Raw genomic sequence first — 26307 nt, forward strand, 5'->3', positions numbered from 1 at the left:
TATAGTTATAATTATTTTATTTTTATATCTCCCAGAAAACTGTTAAACCGAAACATCATAAACATAAATTAAACATGTCTCTGTTATCTGTGGACATTGATATGATGCTTTGACTTGTTTATGACTACTCTGAAATATTACAATTAAATCTGAAACAGACCACCGTGTACCTCAAATACCCATATTTTAATGTTATCTCCTGCTTACTCTTTCAACAATGTTTGCAATTTCACCCACAATATGCATTGAAATGGTAAACATGTTCTGGACTGCTGACTTGACTTCCAGCTCCTCATAATGTAGGTTATTGGACAGTAGATTCAGTGATGGCCAGCCACTTGAGGCATGTTTACATATTAGTATTTAAGAGAATGGCATAGCCTTAGTAAGACAGTTTACATCTCTATCACGGTTGCGATTGGGCTGATATGCCCTTACTGATTGTGGAGCTTCCGCATAGATCCTTCAACTAATTGCTCTTGGCAGCTCCAAAGGTATTTAACCGGCACTTAACACCTCACAAAGGTTGTTGAATGTGCTGCTGGAATAAAACCCATCCCCTGTAGATTATTGCTCAGATGGGCCAGTGGAGCGGCAGCAGCTGAGCTGACACGCTGGTTGTTAACACAAAAATGAACTCTTCCAGAACGTCATTCATTTGTCACTGTCATTTTACTCCTGCTAGAGAATGCTGCCTCCACCTGAAAATGTAGAGGAAATAAACAACTCTCGACTGTCTTGTTTTCTCTTGGATTATACCAGGGATAGCTTGTATCAGGTGAGCCATCCATGGTTTTCAGAATGTTTTACTTGTGTAAAGAATGTTGAGTTAGAGGAAAGCTGTCATGTTCTGTTTTCAGGATCTGATGATTGCTCAGTGGATGTCAGTTTTAGGACATTCAACCCGAAGAGCAGCTAACCTGATATCCTTGGGAATTGAAACCACTGAATGAACTTAAACGTTGTAACAGTAGTATATTTTCTTTACAGAAATCGACAAAGGAGGGTGTGGCGATCCTGGCATTCCGGCCTACGGCAGAAGAACAGGGGAGCGTTTTTTACACGGCGACATGCTGACTTTCGAGTGTCAGGCGGCCTTCGAGTTGGTCGGCGAGAGAACGATATCATGCCAGCAAAACAACCAGTGGTCTGGAAACAAACCCAGCTGCGTGTGTAAGATGCCATTTAAAAATGCATGGCTTTAATTAACTGCGCTGTCATTGAGATTGATCAATCTGATACACTGTCCCAACAGTCCGAGGGAACCAGCCAGGTAGGAAAGGAAGGTGATATGGTTATCACCACTGACCCATGTAAAGCTGTCATCATCTCTCAGGTTTTGTTGTCGCTTGGTCAACACTCCCCGCTGTCTATTTTGGAAAGTCATACAATTCAATCATTACTATCATCATTTAGACACTGAGCTTATTCATTACAGTTTCAATACAGAGGCCTTTTTGGAGAATGGAGACTTTTCAGATGTAAAGTAAGAGCTGCTGCTGCAGGTAATGCTGTATTCAATCTTTTGATTTCACCTTCCTTCTGGCATGCAGGCTGACACCTCTAAGCCATCCAACAAGGGTTAAGCAGCTAATCAGCCAAGGGCAATCAGGTCTTGGTTGTATGCACTCACTACTGTAAGTCGCTCTGGATAAGAGCGTCTGCTAAATGACTAAAATGTTAAATATCCTCTACTGTCATGACACTGGGTTATATTCTTCCACCTAGTACAGTGAATAGAATGTGTCACCTGAAGCATTCAAAGGAAAGCGTGTATCCATCTCATTTCAAACAAAATGTCTTCAGTGATGTCTTATAAAAGAGCTATTTTCGCTCACTGTGTGATGCGTCAAAGCATGATGGCAGATCTGTGTGTGTGTGTGCTCCTATCTATTTTTACAGTCTCCTGCTTCTTCAATTTCACAACCCCATCAGGAATAATCCTCTCCCCAAACTACCCCGAGGAGTATGGGAACAACATGAACTGTGTGTGGCTCATTATCGCAGAGTCAGGGAGCAGGATTCATCTAATTTTCAGCGACTTTGAGGTAGAGCCCCAGTTTGACTACCTTATTGTGAAAGATGACGGGATGTCGGAGCCCACCACGTTCGGCACGTTCTCTGGGAAGGACGTACCCTCTCAGATCGCCAGCAATGGACACATCATGCGCCTGGAGTTCCAGTCTGACCACTCCAACACTGGGAAAGGATTTAACATCACTTACACAAGTAAATGGCCCCTTCCTTTTAAAGATATGGGATTTTGCAATATTTTGAAGACCCTCACAGTATCTTCTGATATGCAATTCAGAACTGCCTGTGGAACAACTACTGAGTCAAGCTGTCTCAATAGTGCTTCAGATGTATGCAATCAAATGCGTAGTCAGGTATATTCTCACCAGGGTGATAACGAATCAACATTATTAACAATCTTCAATTAGAGGATCCCTATTTGAGAATGGAGATCCATTAGCTAGAACTGTGGTATTGTTCTATTTAACAATTTTTATGGCCATAGATGTGTATACCATTGTATCTTTTACCTGTAATTTAAACTAGGAGCATCTCATTTGAATTATTACTAATTCTATTACATTTGATTAACTGCTCTAAAGATATAAGTAGTGCATCACGTTTACTAAATGATTTCTCAATGGGCACACACTGGTTAAATCAACATTGTTTCCACGTCATTTCAATGAAATTGCATTGAACCAACGTGGAAAAGACGTTGAATTGACGTCCGTGACCAGTGGGATCACTCTGTTTTTTTATTCAACAGATGACATTATGACAAATTAAATAAACAATTTGCCCTTTTCTCTCAATACTACACCATTTAAAAGGGGCTTGGGAATGTTGGCCATTTTAATAATTTACAATATTAACATTTTAATGCATATTGTTATGCAAATGTGTCTACCAGTGGCCCCAAAACATTTTTTATATGTAAACACAAGATAAGAAAAACAATAATACTGCAAGGCAATTCTAAACATTGAAGGTAAACATTTAAAAACATACATTTTCTATTTTTTTGCTGATATTTCAGAGACAGTATCATGGAACAGAAAACAGCAATGGTAGAGGTCTGTTCAGGTCCTCTGCCTCAACATAGACACACTATAGCACAAAAATGTTGAACTGATCCGGGTGTGTCCAATGTTAATGGAATTATGCCTGTACCACACCGAGCTGAAATTAGGTCTGAATATTGCTGTCCCCAGTGCCTGTTTGCTATCTCTAGGAAACATTGTCTCGTTGCACTCCCCCGGCCTGGGAGACAACGCAGTGACATGTCTCTCCTCCACAGAGGAACAGAGGCAGGCTGCAGCGGTGGGGAAGGTTAATGAAATGGAGGAGGATGTTGTTACCGTTCTTATTCCGCATCAGAATCCGCTGGACACTCCTGTCAGTGACTAAGACAGGGATGGGTTTCTTTTTTTCTTGGCGGGGAGGTGTCAGCCATGTGATGGGGATGGCGGGGGAGCCGGTGGTGTGGCATCTCAATAGCAGCGCCGTAGAATTGGCGTGTCACTGTGTCAGGAGGAGAGGGACATGTCTCCCAATCTGGTGTGGGGAGTTACTGTCAGCGAGCAGGAGTGTAATAACAATGAGCCAGGGAAATGAGTGTTGCCTCCATGGCGTCAGTCTTCAACACTGTGCTGTGTTCATTTTGTTGGCTGATTAGCCTCTATTCTCAGTGACTAAATAATTAACCAGGTTCTCATCGTGTTTTCTGGGATAAGACAAATGAGTTAAATGTGACACAGAATCCAGTTTGATGTCTTCTTATTGATTAAAAAACAACAACACTGAAAAACACTGAAACCAGTTTTATTTTCCTCGCTAGCATTTGGTCAGAATGAATGCCACGATCCCGGCATCCCTGTCAATGGCCAGCGGTATGGGGAACACTTCTTGTTGGGGAGCTCCGTTCTTTTCACATGTGATGAAGGATTCATCAAAACCCATGGGTCTGAGTCCATAACCTGCATCATTCAGGATGGAAACGTAGTGTGGAATGCAGCAGTTCCTCGGTGTGAAGGTACTGTATAACGTTGAACAATAATCCATACAGTCTGCCAATGTCAGTGGAGTGGGTGGGCACTGGGCATGTCATGTCCGGGTCTGCTTTATAGTTGTCTGTTGGTGTAACATTGTAGAGCCGCTGAAAATGTGCTACAATAACTCGTAAAGTTTCCCCTTGACAGTCTATACGGTTACATTGTGCATGCTGTTGCATATGGACGTGTAAACTCTCTATGTCAGAACATTGCCACTAAAACATGTTCCCCTCTAGCACCTTGTGGAGGACATTTAACAGCTCCAACCGGAGTTCTGCTGTCCCCTGGCTGGCCAGGATACTACAAAGACTCGTTAAACTGTGAATGGGTCATTGAAGCCAGCAAAGATCACGCCATCAAGATATCCTTTGACAGGTTTCTAGCTATTTCAATCATTCCATATGAGATCATCTGCCATGATAAACTACAGAAAAATGCTTGGATGGAATAGTAGCTTCTAATTCACTTCTCTTTTCTTTCTGTCTGTTTCCATGTAGATTCCAGACCGAGGTTAATTATGACACACTGGAGATTCGGGATGGCCCCTCCAACTCCTCTCCTTTAATCGGAGAGTATCATGGCACTCAAGCGCCCCATTTTCTCATTAGCACCAGCAATTACATGTACCTGCTATTCACCACAGACAACAGTCGCTCCAGCGTGGGCTTCCAGATCCGCTACGACAGTGAGTTCTACCGTTTTCATTTGGAAATGTATCCACGGGGCTACCTTTGAAAAGCAGAGGACATTGTGTTGTCAATCCACACATTGTTTCATGGCTACAACTACGTGGTGCAATATCACTTTACTACATGTGCTGTGATGTCAATATTAACTCAGCTTGTGTGTGGGTGTTGTGATCATATTGAAGTAGTGTAGGAGCTGTGAAATTAGATTTACACTTCATTTGGATAACTTGTCTTCATTGGGGTTGTTGCCTGAACAGGACTGCGATTTAAATACCAAAGAATTGGTGATTGCGTAGGGAAACCTAATTTAACTCATTATATCACTAATAATAGCAATAGGCAGTGGTTTGCGATAAGATTATTAAGTAATCTATCAATAATTGAATAGTGTTGTAAAATAGCTAGTCTAATTATTTCTCCAAATGCCAAAATATCTTAGGAATGTTAAAAATGAAAACAAATGACTGCGAAATGAAAGTTGTCACAAAGGCTGTTTAAATGAATGCTTTATGGTGCGTTCGTATATTCAATCTGGAGTGCCAGCGTTCGCTCAGAGTGCCCTCTAGGCGTTAGTAAATTCAGAGCATTGTCAGATTGTCCGTTCTTAAATTCAGAGTGTTTCGCTCTCATAGCGTTCAGAGTGCACACTGGTCTGGCCAGAGGAGTAGGGTTGATCCGAGCATGTTGGTTAGGCTGGTTAGGCTGTTTTCATGTTAACTAGAGCGTTGGCGACTGTAAATGTGCTGCTGGCAATAATTAAACATTTTGCAAACGTTTACTGACACCGGCCAAATTCAACAGCTGTTGAGCGTTCGTAAATCCATCAGTTATTTTTCCCTCTGGAATTGGAGTAGTTAGCCAGGGCGAATTTACGAATGCACCCTTAGACCGAATGATTTCGTAAATAACATTATACAACGGCTTGATTTAATCCTGGATGCTGATTGGTTAAAATCGCATTCCAGCCAGTGTCTATTCCACAAATTACCACCGGCTAAATCTATGATGTTGAAATGCCTATTTACTCTTTTCCATCTGACTGGGCAATCCACTGTCTCATCAACCCAGCCAGACAATTTATACATTTGATGTCCACTATAAAAAGCACCAAGACATTATCTCCCATTTCTTTTGACAAACATTTAGTTTTCAACAGCGGAGATTTGCATACATGTTGCTGTCTGTCTCTCCGACATTTGCAACATTGAAGTTCGATCTCCAGCTGTCCCATAGTAATGAACGTGTCAGGAGACGAGAAGAGACAGTTTTTCTCAGCCAGTCGAAATCATGAATCAGTTGCCATTATTTTTCTGGAAATATATCATTTTTTTTACTAGAAAACAGTTCAAACAAAACAAAAATAAGCTAATTCACAATCTTTCCAGCTTCAGTTTGAAGTGATTGTGTTAGCTGTGTTGTTTGAACAATAGTGTCCTGACAAGAGAGCACATTTTCTATGCCAGGCGAAATCGCACATCAGTAGCTCATTGTTATGGATGTATCCAAATAAATGTCACTGGAAAGCAGCTTAAACAAAGCAAATGCAGCTACTCTGCTGTTATTCTGGCTGCACTGTTTGACGTGAATGTAAGTTAGCTGTAGTTGGCTAGCTAGCAAGCAAGGGAAAAGAATGTTGCCAGCCAGTATGTCAATGGAACATTTAGAACAAACAACTGGGTCGCGTCCATAGATATAGAACAAAAGGACTTAACAACTGGGTCGTGTCTCTGGCAACCGAACCGATAGAACGGCTTGGGTAGCAAGCTTAGATTTGTGTTGGGACTATATCTCATGGAAGGATGAAATAGTATGAATACATTAATCAAAATAACGTTTTTTAATGAAAATATGTCAATCATTATTTGAATATGTTGGTAACCTATTGCATAAAAATGATAACACCCGTGCCAATATATCCTCCAAACACGGGCCATATCACTTGTATGTACCACTGTCATCCATCAGTGTACTATGATAGAGAACATGTTCTCTATTTTCTTCTACTTTAAATCAGGCTTCCATACTATACAGTTGAAGTCAGAAGTTTACATACACTTAGGTTGGAGTCATTAAAACTTGTTTTTCAACCACTCCACAAATGTCTTGTTAAAAAACTATAGTTTGGCAAGTTTGTTAGAACATCTACTTTGTGCATGACACAAGTCATTTTTCCAACAATTGTTTACAGACAGATTATTTCACTTATAATTCTCTGTATCACAATTCCAGTGGGTCAGAAGTTTACATACACTAAGTTGACTGTGCCTTTAAACAGCTTGGAAAATTCCAGAAAATGATGTCTTGGCTTTAGAAGCTTCTGATAGGCTAAATGACATAATTTGAGTCAATTGGAGGTGTACCTGTGGATTTATTACAAGGCCTACCTTCAAACTCCGTGCCTCTTTGCTTGACATCATGAGAAAATCAAAATAAATCAGCCAAGACCTCAGAAAAACAATTGTAGACCTCCACAAGTCTGGATCATCCTTGGGAGCAATTCCAAATGCCTTAAGGTACCACGTTCATCTGTACAAACAATAGTACGCAAGTATAAACACCATGTGACCACACAGCCATCATACCGCTCAGGAAGGAGACGCGTTCTGTCTCCTAGAGATTAACGTACTTTGGTGCGAAAAGTGCAAATCATTCCCAGAACAACAGCAAAGGACCGTGTGAAGATGCTGGAGTAAACAGGTACAAAAGTATCTATATCCACAGTAAAATGAGTCCTATATCGACATCGCTCAGCAAGGAAGAAACCACTGCTCCAAAACCTCCATAAAAAATCAAGACTACGGTTTTTGCAACTGCACATAGGGACAAAGACCATATTTTTTGGAGAAATGTCCTCTGGTCTGATGAAACAAATATAGAACTGTTTGGTCGTAATGACCATCATTATGTTTGGAGGAAAAATGGGGACGCTTGCAAGCCGAAGAATACCATCCCAACCGTGAAGTAGGGGGGTGGCAGCATCATGTTTTGGGGGTGCTTTGCTGCAGGAGGGACTGGTGCACTTCACAAAATAGATGGCATCACGAGGCAGGAAAATGATGTGGATATATTGAAGCATCATTTCAAGACATCAGTCAGAAAGTTAAAGCTTGGTTGAAAATGGGTCATCCAGATGGACAATGACTGCAAGCATACTTACAAAGTTGTGGCAAAATGGCTTAAGGACAACAAAGCCAAGGTATTGGAGTGGCCATCACAAAGCCCTGACCTCAATCCTGTAGAACATTTGTGGGCAGAACTGAAAAAGCTTGTGCGAGCAAGGAGGCCTTACAAACCTGACTCAGTTACACCAGCTCTGTCAAGAGGAATGGGGTAAAATTCACACAACTTACTGTGGGAAGCTTGTGGAAGGCTACCAGAAACATTTGACCGAAGTTAAACAATTTAAAGGCAATGCTATCAAATAATAATTGAGTGTATGTAAACTTCTGACCCACTGGGAATGTGATGAAAGAAATAAAAGCTGAAATAAATCATTCTCTCTACTATTATTCTGACATTTCACATTCTTAAAATATAGTGGTGATCCTAACTGACCTAGTCAGGGAATTTTTTATTAAATGTCAGGAATTGTGAAAAACTTAATTTAAATGTATTTGTCTAAGGTGTAAACCTCCGACTTCAACTGTATACTCCAATTAATTCCCTAAATGTTTCCTATAATTACATTATTGTAGTTACTATAGTACAATACTGTCTGACATTAGGTGGATGAGACATGACTGCCACGTCCAGAAAAATGGCTGGAAAATATTAATGAAATCTATGATGTTTTCTAAACATATTTGATTTATTGTACTGGGAAAAACTCCTTAATAAAATATATATTTGATTATTATTACAATATTTCTTATGAGGACAACCCTCCACCATGGGATGAAATAGAACGCAAGGGAAAAGGAGAGAGCTCCTTTTTGCTCCCCCTCATGATTTATACAGTAAAGAGCAATTCCGACACCATCTTCTATTGAATTTAAGGCATGAAGGTGGAATTAAATCGTTCTTTCTATCCCCACAGGCGTTATGATGGAAACAGATTCCTGCTTAGATCCCGGGATCCCAGTCAATGGAAAGCGGTTTGGGAACAATTTTGCCATTGGGACCAGGGTGACATTCAGCTGTGATCAAGGCTACACGCTGAGCGACGAGAAACCCATTGTGTGCGAGAGGAACCATCAGTGGAACCACGCACTGCCCAGCTGTGATGGTAGTGTACCCCGATTTAGCACCCTCCAACCCTTCCTTCCTCTCCTTTTCCCTGTTCCTGTCAGGTGCACTGACATGCATTGCAGCACTTACTCAGCCATCACCCCTTCTCCTCACACTCCCCATCCGATTCACAGAGAGAGATGTGGGCGACACAGCGCACTGCTAACCAATCTCTCTGTCTTATCTGGTGGAAAGGGTACGCCTCTTTGACAACCCTAAGGAGCGGAGTTCATTGATTCCTGATGAGAGGAAAGGTAACTGGAATATGCACACTTAAGATAACTTTGAGCGGCAGACAACAGAGAGTCAGAGAGTCGGTAGGCAGGTTGGAGATTCAGCAGGAAGACATAATTCCAACCGTTTATCTCATTTGTTTCCCGCTACTTGGGATAAAAATAACATTGTACAGCATTTTTTTTCTTCCAGTAAATGGAGTCGAGTGTTTGACCATCAGGTTTTGGTCGTCCTATATCATCCTCCATACTACTAGTTTATAAGTTGTATTTTCTATTCTAGTCTTCTATTCTGTTTTCTATTCTACTTTTCTATTCTAGTCTTTTATTCTGTTTCCTTCTGAACTTGACCTTCATGATTGACAGTGGTGGCATTTCCTCATCTCATTCAGATATGTAAAACGTTTTCTTCCGTTTTGTCCCTCTTACTTACTCTATCATTTCACAAGGGGGGTGTAGGCATATGCAATAGACAGGTCCTGTTCTAGGCAAAGATGCTATCTGATTTTTAAATGGGATTTAAAGGATTTTGAGGAATAGATACAATGCTTTATATTAGAATGAGAATTAGGGCACAATCCTTTTTGCGAATGGTGAGAAATAATGAATCACAGAACACAGAATGATCACAGAACATAACATTGATCATCCATCATTGGTTTGTTCTTGTAGTGTCATTCTTAGAACCCTCCTACTTAGAAGTTGCAGCAGGAATGCACGCTTCACTTCCTGTAGAAATGGTCCACTAGTCCTTCACCCTGAGCACCTGCCTCCTCCCCGCCCACTGCTGCGTTTATGGAGGAAGCCGGAGTTCATCTTTTAAGAGTGGGGCCAGCTTTATGATTCTTTTATTTATGACAATGACGGTACTATATGGATTGTTCACGCCCACAATTTGTCTTGTCCATGTCCTTTTGTGATAACTATACCAGAAGTAATTTGTAATGATTTCCAAGGATCCCTCACATTAGGGCAATCAAGTACAAAAAATATATCTTCCCCTCTTCCTTCCAACGGGGTGAATCAGACCTCAGTACATATATAAATGCATGTTGGGATACCATGCAATTATGACATTTTTATTTGTCTCACACTCAAAAGAGCCATCCTCGCTGATTAACTTTCAGTAGTAGCCTTGGGCAAGTATGATAACACACAACATGAGCCCCATTTAATCACCAGCATCTCCATAGCCTACGGAATCGGGTATAATTGCAATTGCCAACTCCATACATTTGTTCATGGGAACCTGTGCTATCTTGGGAATGCCTTTTTTCAGCTATTTTCACAGCATTTAACTGATACTCACACCAATTAAAAATGCTGAGTGACTCAACCTCACAGGCTAGAGGTTGTGGACCTCTGTCTATTCACATACACATTCATGCTACAAATGTCATGCTTCACAAAGACGGTAAATACAATTATCCTGTGATACAAACACAGAAGTCATAGTAGATTAGCATATTTCCTTTAAGGCATTCCTCTGACTCATTTTTTCTTTTTATTCATCTCGTAATTAAAGCAGTGACAAGTTGTTGTTTAGACGACTCTGCCTGACTGTCTCCACTGACAGGGTCTTTCCTGTCAGAATTCTGCCTTGGTTATTAAGTTCCCTTTTGATCTTCCCAGACAGACTCACTATCAGCATACAGTATCCCACGTCTTCATCTTACTCAGCCCTAGCTGGGTAAACTCTGAGGCTTTTCATCTGGGAACATGATGTGTCTATGTCTGTGTTTCACACTGTCATCAGGTTTGTCTCTACAAATAACACGGAGGAGAGACTAAAAGTTTGTTTAGAACATTTACTAAGTCCAAAAGAGATCCTCTTACACCCAGGGATATTTTGTTGCAGTCTCTGACCTAGATTTGGGTATCAAACCCACCCGGACTCTTTTTTTTATGTTGCAAATTCTTTGAGCAATTTTCAATGATATTGGCATACTAATCAAAAATCTAATGATACAAGCTCATAATCTTTTGCATCTTTATTTATTTAAATGCTGTTATTAATTTTTCAAAACCCCTGATTGTTATGCAAGAAATTGCATTAATTAATCATTAAAGGGCAACTCCGACACTTTTCGTTATCTTCGCAACAAACTAGTGTCTTCATACACTACTGTTCAAAAGTTTGGGGTCACTTAGAAATGTCCTTGTTTTTGAAAGAAAAGCAATTTTTTTTGCCCATTAAAATAACATCAAATTGATCAGAAATACAGTGTAGACATTAAATGTTGTAAATGACTATTGTAGCTGGAAACGGCAGATTTTTTATGGAATGTCTACATAGGCGTACGGAGGCCCAATATCAGCAACCATCACTCCTGTGTTCCAATGTTGTGTTATCTAATCCAAGTTTATCATTTTAAAAGGCTAATTGATCATTATAAAACCCTTTTACAATTATGTTAGCACAGCTGAAAACTGTTGTTCTGATTAAAGAAGCAATAAAACTGGCCTTCTTTAGACTAGTTGAGTATCTGAAGCATCGGCGTTTGTGGGTTCGATTACAGGCTCAAAATGGCCAGAAATAAAGAACGTTCTTCCAAAACTCATCAGTCTATTCTTGTTCTGAGAAATGAAGGCTATTCCATGCGAGAAATTGCAAAGAAACTGAAGATCTCGTACAATGCTGTGTACTAATCCTTCCACAGAACAGAGCAAACTGGCCCTAACCAGAATAGAAAGAGGAGTGGGAGGCCCCGGTGCACAACTGAGCAAGAGGACAAGTACATTAGAGTGTCTAGTTTGAGAAATAGACGCCTCACAAGTCCTCAAATGGCATCTACATTAATTACATAGTACCCCAAAACACCAGTCTCAATGTCAACAGTGAAGAGGCGACTCCGGGATGCTGGCCTTCTAGGCAGAGTTGCAAATAAACAGCCATATCTCAGACTTGCCAATAAAAATAAAAGATTAAGACGGGTTAAAAGAACACAGTACTGGACAGAGGAACTCTGCCTAGAAGGCCAGCATCCCGGAGTCGCCTCTTCACTGTTGACGTTGAGACTGGTGTTATGCTTTTCTTTCAAAAACAAGGAAATTTGTACGTGAAAACGCCGCATTTCTACATTTTGTGAAAATAAACGTTAAAAAGTTATCCCCAATGACATCATAAAAGGTTTAAACATTTTAAAAACAGTGATTTTCAAACATGAGATTTGCAGTGACATGGGGTGCAAGAAAATACCCTCCCTCTGGCTAGAAACACGTTGCACGGCCTCCCGGGTGGCGCAGTGGTTAAGGGCACTGTACTGCAGTGCCAGCTGTGCCACCAGAGACTCTGGGTTCGCGCCCAGGCTCTGTTGTAACCGACCGGGAGGTCCGTGGGGCAACGCACAATTGGCCTAGCGTTGTCCGGGTTAGGTAGGGCTTGGCCGGTAGGGATATCCTTGTCTCATCGCGCTCCAGCGACTCCTGTGGCAGGCCGGGTGCAGTGCGCGCGGCCTGCCACAGGTTGCCAGGTGCACGGTGTTTCCTCTGACACATTGGTGCGGCTGGCTTCCGGTTTGGATGGGCGCTGTGTTAAGAAGCAGTTTATTGGAGGATGAATGACTTTCAACCTCCGTCTCTCCCGAGCCCGTACGGGAGTTGTAGCGATGAGACAAGATAGTAGCTACTAAACAATTGGATACCACGAAATTGGGGAGAAAAAGGGGTAAAAGAAAGAAAAAAGAAAGAAACACGTTGCAGATTTGAAAACCAACATTTAAAAAAATAGGACCTTTTAATATATTTTTAACCACAGATCATAGAAACGCCCTACATATGTAGACACTGGTTTGGTGCTGGAGATAATGAATATGAGATTGAAAAGTAGCAGAGTTGCCCTTTAATAATGGAAATGTTCTCAAAATATGTGAGTTTAAAAAACAATGCCTCATTCATGATGTTTCATTTTGTTTCCCTTAGCGTTGTGTGGTGGTTATATCTTTGGTAAAAAAGGAACCATACTCTCCCCTGGGTTTCCTGATTTCTACCCAAACTCATTGAACTGCACATGGACAATAGAGGTGTCTCATGGCAAAGGTAAGCCTCACGAATAGCTGTCTAATGTAAGTACCAACCAATAATTTGTTGCAGCAACTGAGTGAGTAAAATCCGCTGTGACTGGCCCTACAGCACCCCATTTGAATGATGAGTCTCTATATTCTCATTAACATTAAGCCCCAGCCCTCCCTTAGGGCTGGTGTGACGTGGAGACAGGGTTTTTGATGTGTGACTTAGGGAGGCCTAATCTTATCTGAAACTCTCCAGGAGTGCAGCTGCTCTTCCATACGTTCCACCTGGAGGACTCCCATGATTACCTCCTCATCACAGAGGACGGCAGCTTCACGGAACCCGTGGCCCGGCTCACTGGCTCCGTCCTGCCCCCCTCCATCAAGGCCGGCTTGTTTGGAAACTTTAGCGCCCAGCTCCGCTTTGTCTCCGACTTCTCCATGTCCTATGAAGGTTTCAACATGTCCTTCTCAGGTGGGTGTCACATATTGTGTATAAAGGGTAATCAGTTGTTGCGGATACATTTTAATAGTTCCTTTCATGTAGATTAAAAGATATGAGGTCACTGCAGTGATTAACATTGGTGTAAAGTACTTAAGTAAAAATACTTTAAAGTACTACTTGAGTTGTTTATTTAGGGTATCTGTACTTTACTTTATTATTCATATTTTTGACTACGTTTACTTCACTGCATTCCTTAAGAAAATATTGTACTTTTTACTCCATACATTTTCCCCGACACCCAAAAGTACTTGTACCATTTGGAATGCTTAGCAGGACAGGACAATGGTCCAATTCATGCACTTATCAACAGAACATCCCTGGTCATCCCTTCAGCCTCTGATCTGGCGGACTCACTAAACACAGATGCTTCATTTGTAAATGATGTTGGAATGTTGGTGCTGTCTGGTTTGCTTAATAATATAAAGAATTTGAAATTATGTATACTTTTACTTTTGATACTTAAGTATATTTTAGTAATTACATTTACTTTTGATACTTAAGTATATTTTAAACCAAATACTTTTAGACATTTACTCACGTAGAATTTTACTGGGTGACTTTCAATTTTGTCATTTTCTATTAAGTTTATCTTTACTTTTACTCAAGTATGACAATTGGGTACTTTTTCCACCACTGGATATTAGAACACTGTTTTTGATGAAAAATGGATTAGGAACCCAGCCGACTATTAAGTCAATGTGAAGCAGTAACAGTTGAGACGTCATTAGGTCAAATACTGAAATAGTTGGTATTTACAGTGCCTTGCGAAAGTATTCGGCCCCCTTGAACTTTGTGAACTTTTGCCACATTTCAGGCTTCAAACATAAAGATATAAAACTGTATTTTTTTTGTGAAGAATCAACAACAAGTGGGACACAATCATGAAGTGGAACGACATTTACTGGATATTTCAAACTTTTTTAACAAATCAAAAACTGAAAAATTGGGCATGCAAAATTATTCAGCCCCTTTACTTTCAGTGCAGCAAACTCTCTCCAGAAGTTCAGTGAGGATCTCTGAATGATCCAATGTTGACCTAAATGACTAATGATGATAAATACAATCCACCTGTGTGTAATCAAGTCTCCGTATAAATGCACCTGCACTGTGATAGTCTCAGAGGTCCGTTAAAAGCGCAGAGAGCATCATGAAGAACAAGGAACACACCACACCGAGATACTGTTGTGAAGAAGTTTAAAGCCGGATTTGGATACAAAAAGATTTCCCAAGCTTTAAACATCCCAAGGAGCACTGTGCAAGCGATAATATTGAAATGGAAGGAGTATCAGACCACTGCAAATCTACCAAGACCTGGCCGTCCCTCTAAACTTTCAGCTCATACAAGGAGAAGACTGATCAGAGATGCAGCCAAGAGGCCCATGATCACTCTGGATGAACTGCAGAGATCTACAGCTGAGGTGGGAGACTCTGTCCATAGGACAACAATCAGTCGTATATTGCACAAATCTGGCCTTTATGGAAGAGTGGCAAGAAGAAAGCCATTTCTTAAAGATATCCATAAAAAGTGTTGTTTAAAGTTTACCACAAGCCACCTGGGAGACACACCAAACATGTGGAAGAAGGTGCTCTGGTCAGATGAAACCAAAATTGAACTTTTTGGCAACAATGCAAAACGTTATGTTTGGCGTAAAAGCAACACAGCTGAACACACCATCCCCACTGTCAAACATGGTGGTGGCAGCATCATGGTTTGGCCTGCTTTTCTTCAGCAGGGACAGTGAAGATGATTAAAATTGATGGGAAGATGGATGGAGCCAAATACAGGACCATTCTGGAAGAAAACCTGATGGAGTCTGCAAAAGACCTGAGACTGGGACGGAGATTTGTCTTCCAACAAGACAATGATCCAAAACATAAAGCAAAATCTACAATGGAATGGTTCAAAAATAAACATATCCAGGTGTTAGAATGGCCAAGTCAAAGTCCAGACCTGAATCCAATCGAGAATCTGTGGAAAGAACTGAAAACTGCTGTTCACAAATGCTCTCCATCCAACCTCACTGAGCTCGAGCTGTTTTGCAAGGAGGAATGGGAAAAAATGTCAGTCTCTCGATGTGCAAAACTGATAGAGACATACCCCAAGCGACTTACAGCTGTAATCGCAGCAAAAGGTGGCGCTACAAAGTATTAACTTAAGGGGGCTGAATAATTTTGCACGCCCAATTTTTCAGTTTTTGATTTGTTAAAAAAGTTTGAAATATCCAATAAATGTCGTTCCACTTCATGATTGTGTCCCACTTGTTGTTGATTCTTCACAAAAAAATACAGTTTTATATCTTTATGTTTGAAGCCTGAAATGTGGTAAAAGGTCGCAAAGTTCAAGGGGGCCGAATACTTTCGCAAGGCACTGTATTTATAGTGCATGTGATGGAGAAGACTGGCTCCAGAGTTGTATCTACAAAGATATACATACTTCAAACGTGTTTTGTTTCATATGTGTACAACAGCTGATGAAATGAACACTGTAAAAGTGTAATAAAAATGTGATCACTGTTATTTTTGATAGTTGCTGGTTGGAAACACAATCTACACATGATCTTCTAAACAGCAGGTTTTGCATGGATGGAGTTTTGGCTTGCCTGGTGACATCATCGGGTGGTATAAGTGAATCGACCAATAACAATACGATTTCCGAACCTCTTTGCCAATAACAGATAGTTTTCTGGTTACAGTGCATTCGGAAAGTATTCATTTCCCTTGACTTTTTCCACATTTTGTTTTGTTGCAGCCTTAATCTAAAATTGATTAAATTGTTTTTTCCCCCTCATCAATCTACACGTAAAACCCCATAATGACAAAGCAATAATAGTTTTTTTGAAATTTTGGCAAATGTATTAGGAAAACCCCCCAGAAATATTACATTTACATAAGTATTCAGACTCAGTACTTTGTTGAAGTACCTTTGGCAGCGATTACAGCCTTGACTGTTCTTGGGTATGACGCTACAAGCTTAGCACACATGTATTTGGGGAGTTTCTCCCATTCTTCTCTGCAGATCCTTTCAAGCTCTGTCAGGTTGGATAGGGAGCGTTGCTGCACAGCTATTTTCAGGTCTCTCCAGAGATTTCAATCAGGTTCAAGTCCGGGTTCTGGCTGGGCCACTCATGCACATTCAGAGACTTGTCCCGAAGTCACTCCTGCATCCTGAGGTCCTAAGTGCTCTGGAGCAGGTTTTAATCAAGGATCTCTCTGTTCTTTGCTCCGTTCATCTTTTCCTCAATCCTAACTAGTGTCCCTATCCTTGCTGCCGAAAAACATCCCCACAGCATGATGCTGCCACCGCCATGGTTCACTGTAGGGATGGTGCAAGGTTTCCTCCAGACGTAACGCTTGGCATTCAGTCCAAAGAGAAACAAGATTCTCTGGTCTGAGAGTCATGAGCCTTTTACGGAGGAGTCGCTTTGGTCTGGCCACTCTACTATAGAGGCCTGATTGGTAGAGTGCTGCAGAGATGGTTGTCCTTCTGGAAGGTTCTCCCATCTCCACAGAGGAACTCTGGAGCTGTCAGAATGACCATTGGGTTCTTGGTCACCTCCCTGACCAAGGCCCTTCTCCCCTGATTGCTCAGTTTGGCTGGGTGGCCAGGTCTAGGTAGAGTCTTGGTGGTTCCAAACTTCTTCCATTTAAGAATGATGGAGGCCACTGCATTCTTGGGGTCCTTCAATGCTGCAGACATTTTTTGGTACCCTTCCCCAGATCTGTGCCTCGACACAATCGTGTCTCAGAGCTCTACAGACAATTTCTTCGACCTCATGGCTTAGTTTTTGCTTTGACATGCACTGTCAACTGTGGGACCTTATATAGACAGGATTGTGCCTTTCCAAATCATGTCCTGTCAATTCAATTTACTGCAGGTGACTCCAATCAAGTTGACATCTCAAGGACGATCAATGGAAACAGAATGCACCTGAACTCAATTTCGAGTCGCATAGCAAAGGGTCTGAATACTTTAATATGCATTTTCAATGTAAATACCTATTTTCGCTTTGTCATTATGCGGTATTGTGTGTAGAATGATGAGGAAATAAATTAATTTAATACATTTTAGAATAAGGCTGTAATATAACAACATGTGGAGAAAGGGAAAGGGTCTGAATACCTTCTGAATGCACTGTATTGTAAATATCCATCCCATTTGTCTCCTCCATTCAAGGATTGATCCACTCTGTGTTTAATGCATTGCTTTTGCGCCCTTCCCCTCCCCACTCAGACAACTCCTAGACAGTCCTCGCAAATGTCTTGAGAAAATGTGTCGTTTTTTGGTAAATTACTATTTTTGTTTATTTTTGACCATTTTAATGGAAAACTATCACAGTAAGTTACCGTAACTGTTACCCAGAAACTATTTGATATTGAGATAAAAATGGCTGCATTGGGCCTTCAAACTTGGTTGCAAAATAATAAACTTGCTCTGCCAATAATATAATAACCCGACTCGAGTACAAAGACAAAAGCACTTCAAACACAGGGCAAAATGCCCATAAACATCTGAGTATGGCAGAGCTATAGTAACAGCATGTTACCTAGACAAACAGCCCTGCATGAGGATTAGGGAATCCTAAATAATAACCCCATTACCAGGGATAAATCGTTTATACCTTTACATAGGTAAATTCCCACAGAACAATGATAACACACTTTAAAGTTATTGCAATTACCCAATGAACATTCCAGTGGTCAACACGTTTATGAAAAAAAAAACATTATTAGCATAAACATTAACATTTCCAATAAACAATGACAACACCTCAGAGAAACGGGAGAAACCTTATAATGAGAGACGTGCCTAACGCTTCGATCACACCGACAGTGCAGAAGTTACGCAGCATCATCTGGGTACTGTTTGTGTGTAACAAAAGTTCAACATTCACCTTCTGCTACCATTTCTGTCAAGTCGTCCACGCATACAGTTTGACGCATACGTTCGATAAATCCAACATATGCATCACACATAACGTACTACAACTACCTCTGCAAGGCTGCAAGGCAAATGCAGTGTTCTATTGGGAATTAATTTACTTCTGCTGTACCAAAATGCAATGATGATGTCGGTGTGATCGAAGCGTAAAGCTGTGGTCTTCACCGGTGAGCTCAAGTAGGAGCCAGTTCACGTTGGTGGTGAGTAGAGACCAGGACAGGTTGGCTTTACCAAACAGAGGTAATACTAACATTTCTAAATAAATAATAATAATAATAATTACTAATTATGGGAAACCGAGGCTTTCTGAAGGCTCCATAGTTTCCCCAAATTGTGCTGAAAAACAGTTCATTTCTCGGAGCTTCATTATTTGTTCGCAATACACATTAGTGACATCTGCTGGTCAGCAATAAATATCAGTGTGTGAACATCAGATAGATGTTTATTTCTCCAGATTTCAGAGATTCCAAGTTCCGTCTTGCATGTGAACTCGGCAGAAGTTAATTGCTTAGGCTCATCACAATGACAGTTTTGCATTTTGGTACACAAGAAGTACATTATTTTCCAATGAAACGCTGCGTTTGCCTTGCACGATTGCGTTGCTGAGCGTTCTGATGCTTGCGTACCATTTTGCGTAAAAACACTGTAGATGAGATCGAGGCGCAAGCAATTTCGATACATGCTTTGAAGCTCCGGAATCAAACGTAACATCACTTACGATAACCAGACCCTTTTACTGACCAGACTTTGATTACAAAACACACAAAGGATAGCATGGTTAGCAAGCAATGTTCATACTAGCTGAGCATTCTCAGCTCCACCATATGTAGGCTATGTAATTGTGTCGATTAGTTTTGGCGGAGTGACGTCAGACGATACTGTAAAAATGTCCATTCTTTAAATCGTACCTATGTTTGTCCTGTGTAAAGTCGGTGCTACAATCCGTAGTTTTGGATAAAAACGTCATTCAATGTGACTAAATTGCCCCGCGTAATCCACTGTTTTCCAATCAAGTATGAAGTTAGTGACTTCAAACATGCTCAATACTTTAAGAACTATCAATTGTGTCATGCTTACTTTGTACCTGTGCTTCTCTTGATTGTAGTCAGTGGGAGTTGGCATCCATAGTTTTTGATTGAAAAAAAATGTCTTTACGCATCCCCTGACAAAACTACTAAATATTCCGTGCAATGACGGGTTGCTCCTTATCTGTTATCTGCTCCCTTGGCGGAGGTCGCTTAAAATGTGATTTTAATCCCAAAATATGGATCGCAGCACCCAAAGAAAAGAATGCCTTAACACAGGACAAACATAGGTAGGCTACAAGACATTCATTTAAGACTCTTATGACTCAATGTAGTTGGAGGTATACTCCACCAAAACTCATCACCACTCAACTCCATTGTAATAGTGGAGTTGAGACTTCTCAGCTATGCTAGTACCAAACAATTAGTCTGTTTGTGTTGGGAGAGGCCCAACAGGTGTTAATAACTCAAATGCATATCATCACACATTGTTATTTTCTAAAAACCTCTTAAGGATCGGACCCTTTTTTACATTTTCGCCTAAAATAACATACCCAAACCTAGCTGCCTGTACTGTAGCTCAGGATCTGAAGCAAGGATATGCATATTCTTGATATCATTTGAAAGGAAACACTTTGAAGTTTGTGTAAATGTGAAATTAATGTAGGAGAATATAACACATTAGATCTGGTAAAACATAATACAAAGAAAAAAACATGCTTTGTTTTGTTTTTTGTTCCATCTTTGAAATGCAAGCGAAAGGTCACAATGTATTAGGTTAGGTATTAGGTTAGGCGCAATTTCAATTCTGGCCACTAGCTGGTATCAGTGTATGTGCAAAGTTTTACACTGATCCAATGAACCATTACATTTCTGTTCAAAATGTTGTTCAGGTCTGCCCAAATGTGCCTAATTGGTTTATTGATACATTTTCAAGTTCATAACTGTGCACTCTCCTTAAACAATAGCATGGTATTATTTCACTGTGATAGCTACTGTAAATTGGACAATGCAGTTAGATTGACAAGAATTTAAGCTTTCTGCCAATATCAGAAATGTCCTGAGAAATGTTCTTGTTACTTACTGTACAACCTCATGCTAATCGCATTAGACTACGATATCTCAACTGTCCCGCCAGGAGGACCGATCCTGTAGAGCAGGTATTCCCAAATTGGGAATATGTCAAATAAAAATGTGATTCACATGTTTTTTTTAAATTAGAATAATAATATTTATACAAATAAAATATAAAAATCTTCACATTTTCAAACAATCCATTTATATTTTCCAACGGGGCTATACATTTGGGTGAGGTTTCTTTCTCGCCTGAGTAGCCTCGTTTCACTGACAAAAATAAAAAATAAACCATCTAGTGTTCAGCGAAATAACAACACAATGTCAAATACAGGTAGCGTAGTCAAATAATGAACATCCAATCACATTAACCTTTACTCTCTCGCAGGATTCCAACTAACGGTCCGTATGTAGCCAAACGTAGCTGCTGCTCATTCTGTTTGCTTGAAAATTGATAAATGGTAAAAATAAAAATAAAGGTAAGGCCTGCGTCCATAGAGACACATACCAGCTCTACTGGTAGTACTGCTACTACCAGCAGTACTACACCTGCACCTGTCAACAACACAAGTTCTGCTTCCACGAGCACATCCATAGAGACACATACCAGCTCTACTGGTAGTACTGCTACTACCAGCAGTACTACACCTGCACCTGTCGACGACAGAAGTTATTTTGCTTCCACGAGCACATCCAATGCTAGCATCAGTAATTCTACATTTGTTGTTAGCCCAGCTAGCATGGACACTAACAGTTGTGAATCTGATGCAGCCAAAGAGCTACTGCCCCCTTACCTGGTATAGCACCGAAAAACAGACCTGGATGTTGGACCATCAAAGAGGCGCAAATATGATGAGAACTACATTGATTTGGGGTTCACTTATATTGGGGGTAGTGCCTTTCCTCAGCCACAGTGTGTTATATGTGCAAAAGTACTATCTCACAACTCGATGAAACCTTCACTCTTGCGCAGACATTTAGAAATAAAAGATGCCAATTTGAAAAACAAGCCACTGGTGTTTTTTGAGCGAGAATTAAGACAACTTTTGAGTAGTAAGACATGTATAAAAGCAACAGATACCATTAATAAGAAGGGGTTAGAAGTTTTGTATATGGTGAGCTACCGAGTGGCTAGGACAGGCAAGCCCTATACTATTGTGGAGGACTTAATTCTTCCTGCTACCGCCAATATGGCTGGGGGAAAAGGCCAAAAAAACTACATAGACAATGCCTTCATCAAACAATACTGTTTCACGAAGCATCAGTGACACGGCAGGAGATGTTTTGAAACAATTACTGCTTTGCATACAAGCCGGTGAATTCTATGTGTTACAGCTGGATGAGTCAACAGACGTGGTGGGCACAGCTCCTGCTATATGTCTGTTACGTTTATGGGGGGTCAATTAAGGAAGACATCCTCTTCTGCAAACCACTGGAAACAAGGACAACAGGAGAGGATATTTTTTAAGTACCGGAAAGCTTTGTGACATCAAATGAACTTTGGTGGTCAAGATGTGTTGTCATCTCTACTGATGGTGCAAAAGCCATGACAGGGAGACATAGTGGAATGGTAACGCGCGTGCAAGCAGTTGCTCCCAATGCCACTTGGGTACACTGCAGCATCCACCAAGAGGCTCTGCTGCCAGGGGAATACCTGACAGCTTGAAATACGTTTTGGACACTACAGTGAAAATGGTTAACTTTGTTAAAGCAAGGCCCCTGAACTCTTGTGTATTTTCTGCACAATGCAATGATATGGGCAGCGACCATACAGAAGTGTGCTGGTTATCAAGGGGCAAAGTATTGACACGTTTTTTTTAAAATTGAGAGACGAGCTTGAAGTTTTCTTCACTGACCATAATTTTCACTTGTCTGACCGCTTGCATGATGACGAGTTTCTCACACGACTGGCCTATCTGGGTGAAGTTTTTTCTCGCCTGAATGATCTGAATCTAGGATTACAGGGACTCTCCGCAACTATATTCAATGTGCGGGACAAAATTGAGTCTATGATTAAGAAGTTGGAGCTCTTCTCTGTCTGAATGAATAAAGACCATCCTCAATGCCCTGCCTCCAGTCCACTTACCGATATCTGTATAAGAGAGCCTCATCAAAATTGCGACCAGTGGTTCTATGAAAATTTAATTTAATCAGAAGCCACTGCCAGATTTCTGGATTGGGCTGCGCTCAGAGTATCATGCTTTGTCAAATTGAGCTGTTAAGACACTGATGCCCTTTTCAACCACGTACCTATGTGAGAGTGGATTCTCGGCCCTCACTGGCATGAAAACTAAATACAGGCACAGACTGTGTGTGGTAAATTATTTAAGACAGACTCTCTCCAAAACAACCCAACATTGCAGAGTTATGTACATCCTTTCAAGCACACCCTTCTCATTAACCTGTGATGAGTTATTCACAATTTTTGATAAACAAATATAATTTTATATGTAAGATGGCTAAATAAAGAGCAAAATGATTGATTATTATTATATTATTATTTGTGCCCTGGTCCTATAAGAGTTCTTTGTCACTTCCCACGAGCCGGGTTGTGACAAGAATTCACACCTATTTTTATGTTTAATAAATGTATCTAATAGTGTGTGTGTGGCAGGCTTACAATGATGGCAAAATCAACATTTGAGAGTGTGCTGACCCTGGTGCTAGAGGGGATATGCGGCTGGAGATTGAAAGTTTGAAGGGGTACGGGACTATAAAAAGTTTGGGAACCACTGCTGTAGAGGTTACAAGGCACACACATATTGAGCCATATATAAAAAAATATATTTCAACATTTTAAAAAACTAAATGATACTACAATCAAATGATTGTAAATCTGTATTTTAGTACTAATGTGGATTTTATTTAGAGCTTTTTTTTTAAGCAAAAATAAGTCTGTTTTGGTACATTTGTTTTCCAGATAACATTATTTAAATGAAGTTGACATTTTGCTGTGATTGTTTTTTTTTCTTCAAATAGTTTATTTTTTGGGTCAAAATGACCCCAGTTAAATTATGTTAGCAGTTTGAGGGTTAGGAAACATGTTGGTGTATTCCACAGAGTACAGCCTAGAGCCTTGTGAAGATCCAGGAGTGCCAGCCTACAGTCGGCGAGTTGGGTTCCAGTTTGGAGTGGGGGACTCGCTCATTTTTTCCTGCTTCCCGGGTTATCGTTTGGAGGGGGACCACAAGATCACTTGCCTGGGGGGAGGCCGGAGGGTCTGGAGTGGAGCCCTGCCAAGGTGTGTGGGTAGGTGGACACATGCTTTCATTTCATTTGGACAAACTGAGAATACTTGTACTTTGAAATAACTTGTACTGTACTTTGCCAACGGCAGGAGAAGGAGCTATACTGAGCATACAGTATAATCCAAGTCCATGAGCTAGATTCTAATGATTGATTTCCCTACATTTCTGACTATTGTCAAATGGTTAACTTAAAATCTCAAAAATATTACCCAAATGCTTCCAGTTAAGCATACTTCTATAAGCAGAGCATGAAACCAGGGCAGAGTTAGAAACCACAAATGATCTGGCTGTCATTTTGTCATCCCCTACAAAGAGCCATGTGTTTTCTCATAAAAAGTTCAGTAGAGAGAATTAGGCAATAACCCCACGAGAACAGAACTAGATTTTAAACTCACATGGCTCAAGGTCTACAGGCAGAATTTGCTTTTATACCTGAGGTACAACATCAGAATATTAACTACAAGGACATCCAGTCCCAGCACAGCCCCGAGCCTTGGTGACCAACACACACTTAATGCAGAGAGCTGTTCATTAATTCATATTCCCCTCAAGTTTCTGTTGTGGAGATTCATCAAAATTCCAGCAGGGGAAACATCTGATTGGCCCATCAGTGGATAACAGGTCGCAGCTGCTGAAGTATTCTGGGTTCAACCTGCTGAACATTTGTGGTGAACTCTCCTCTTAGGGTTAAACGGCTCCTTTAATGCCCCTATTCAGATTCATAACAGACAGATATGACTTTTCTCACAGGTCTTCTCTCTCTCTCTCTCTCTCTCTCTCTCTCTCGTTGTCTGGAATGAGCAGCGTCTAGTGTGTAGGGAAATATGACAGTTCTCTAAAGATATTTTTTCTGACTTTAAACCCAGATTGCCATGAAATGTCTTAATATCATATTCTCTCTCTCTCTTGCTTATTTTCTCTCTCGCTCTCACTTTCTCTCGCTCTGTCTCTCTGCCTAGCTGAATGTGGGACCACTACCGTTGGGAGCGAGGGGGTTCTGCTATCACCCAATTACCCATCCAATTATGACAATAACCATGAGTGCATTTACCGCATTGAGACTGAGGCAGGGAAGGGCATCCGTGTCACGGCCACTAACTTCCTGCTCCATGAGGGGGATTACCTGAAGGTGAGTCTCACATCACTCATACACAACACTGGATATTTACTCCGCAGATGTTACATATCAATACAGCCCAATGCATAGTCTTCTCACTGCAAGGTGTTCAAATAGTTAATAAAGGACTCAATGTGAGACTTTTTCACTGCAGCATCAACTTTTTGAATGCAGATATGGTCCAATGTAACCCGTAAGAGACCAGAGGTAGTGACTCAGTCAAATCATGAATTATTAATGCCTTCATTAAAATTACATGATGCCAGAGCTTGAGGCATAGAGAGGCCAATGAGAAAATGTGTATCAAATCTTACAGTAGTGCATAACAACATAATAACTGGTTATAAAGTGGCGGGATTGTCCTTTAAAATTCTGTTCAATCTCTTTAAACAGAAAATCTAATCAAACTTTATTGGTCACATGCGCTGAATACAACAGGTGTAGACTTTACAGTGAAATGCTTACTTATGAGCCCATTCTCAGCAATGCAGAGTTTTAAAAATGTTTTACAAATATTTTCTCAATAAAAAGGAAATAGTAACACAATAAAATAACAATAACGAGACTATATACAAGGAGCTTTGTTACTAAGTCAATGTGCAGGGGTACGAGGTAGTTAAGGTAATTGAGGTAATACAGTACATGTGGGTAGTGGTAAAAGTGACCCCTAGGCAATCAGGATGTGAAAGTGTGTGTGTGTGTGTGTGTGTGTGTGTGTGTGTGTGTGTGTGTGTGTGTGTGTGTGTGTGTGTGTGTGTGTGTGTGTGTGTGTGTGTGTGTGTGAGCGTATGTATTGTGTATGGCTTCAATATGTGTGTGTGTGAGCGTATGTATTGTGTGTGTGTGTTGGAGTGTCAGTGTACAGTAGTGTGTGTGAATGTGTGGGTAGAGTCTTGTGAGTGTGCATAGAGCAGGTGCAGGAGAGTCGGTGCAAAACAATTAAGATAAATAAAGAAATAATAAAGGGTGTTAATGTAAATAGTACATTTCGTTAAATGTTCAGCAACCTTATGGTCCCAGACTTGGCGCTTAGGTACCCCTTGCCGTGCGGTAGCAGAGAGAACAGTCTATGACTTGGGTGGCTGGAGTATTTGACAATTTTTAGGCTCTTCCTCTGACACCGCCTGGTATAGAGGTCCTGGATGGCAGTGATGCACTGGGCTGTATGCACTACCC

At 40.7% G+C, this 26307-nt stretch overlaps 1 protein-coding gene across 1 annotated transcript in view; it reads left to right on the forward strand.

Annotated features, from left to right (window-relative positions):
- Nucleotides 1-26307, forward strand: part of LOC139376933 (CUB and sushi domain-containing protein 1-like) — a 438044-nt gene that overhangs the window by 299066 nt on the left and 112671 nt on the right. Inside the window, exons 13-22 of the mRNA XM_071119944.1 lie at nt 991-1173; nt 1903-2229; nt 3854-4048; nt 4304-4442; nt 4565-4752; nt 8793-8981; nt 13138-13254; nt 13483-13698; nt 23827-24015; nt 24974-25143. Coding sequence (XP_070976045.1) covers nt 991-1173; nt 1903-2229; nt 3854-4048; nt 4304-4442; nt 4565-4752; nt 8793-8981; nt 13138-13254; nt 13483-13698; nt 23827-24015; nt 24974-25143 — 1913 coding nt within the window. The remainder of the gene's footprint in view (nt 1-990; nt 1174-1902; nt 2230-3853; nt 4049-4303; nt 4443-4564; nt 4753-8792; nt 8982-13137; nt 13255-13482; nt 13699-23826; nt 24016-24973; nt 25144-26307) is intronic.

This window comes from Oncorhynchus clarkii, chromosome 20 (genome assembly GCF_045791955.1).
Source record: "Oncorhynchus clarkii lewisi isolate Uvic-CL-2024 chromosome 20, UVic_Ocla_1.0, whole genome shotgun sequence".
NCBI lineage: Eukaryota > Metazoa > Chordata > Actinopteri > Salmoniformes > Salmonidae > Oncorhynchus > Oncorhynchus clarkii.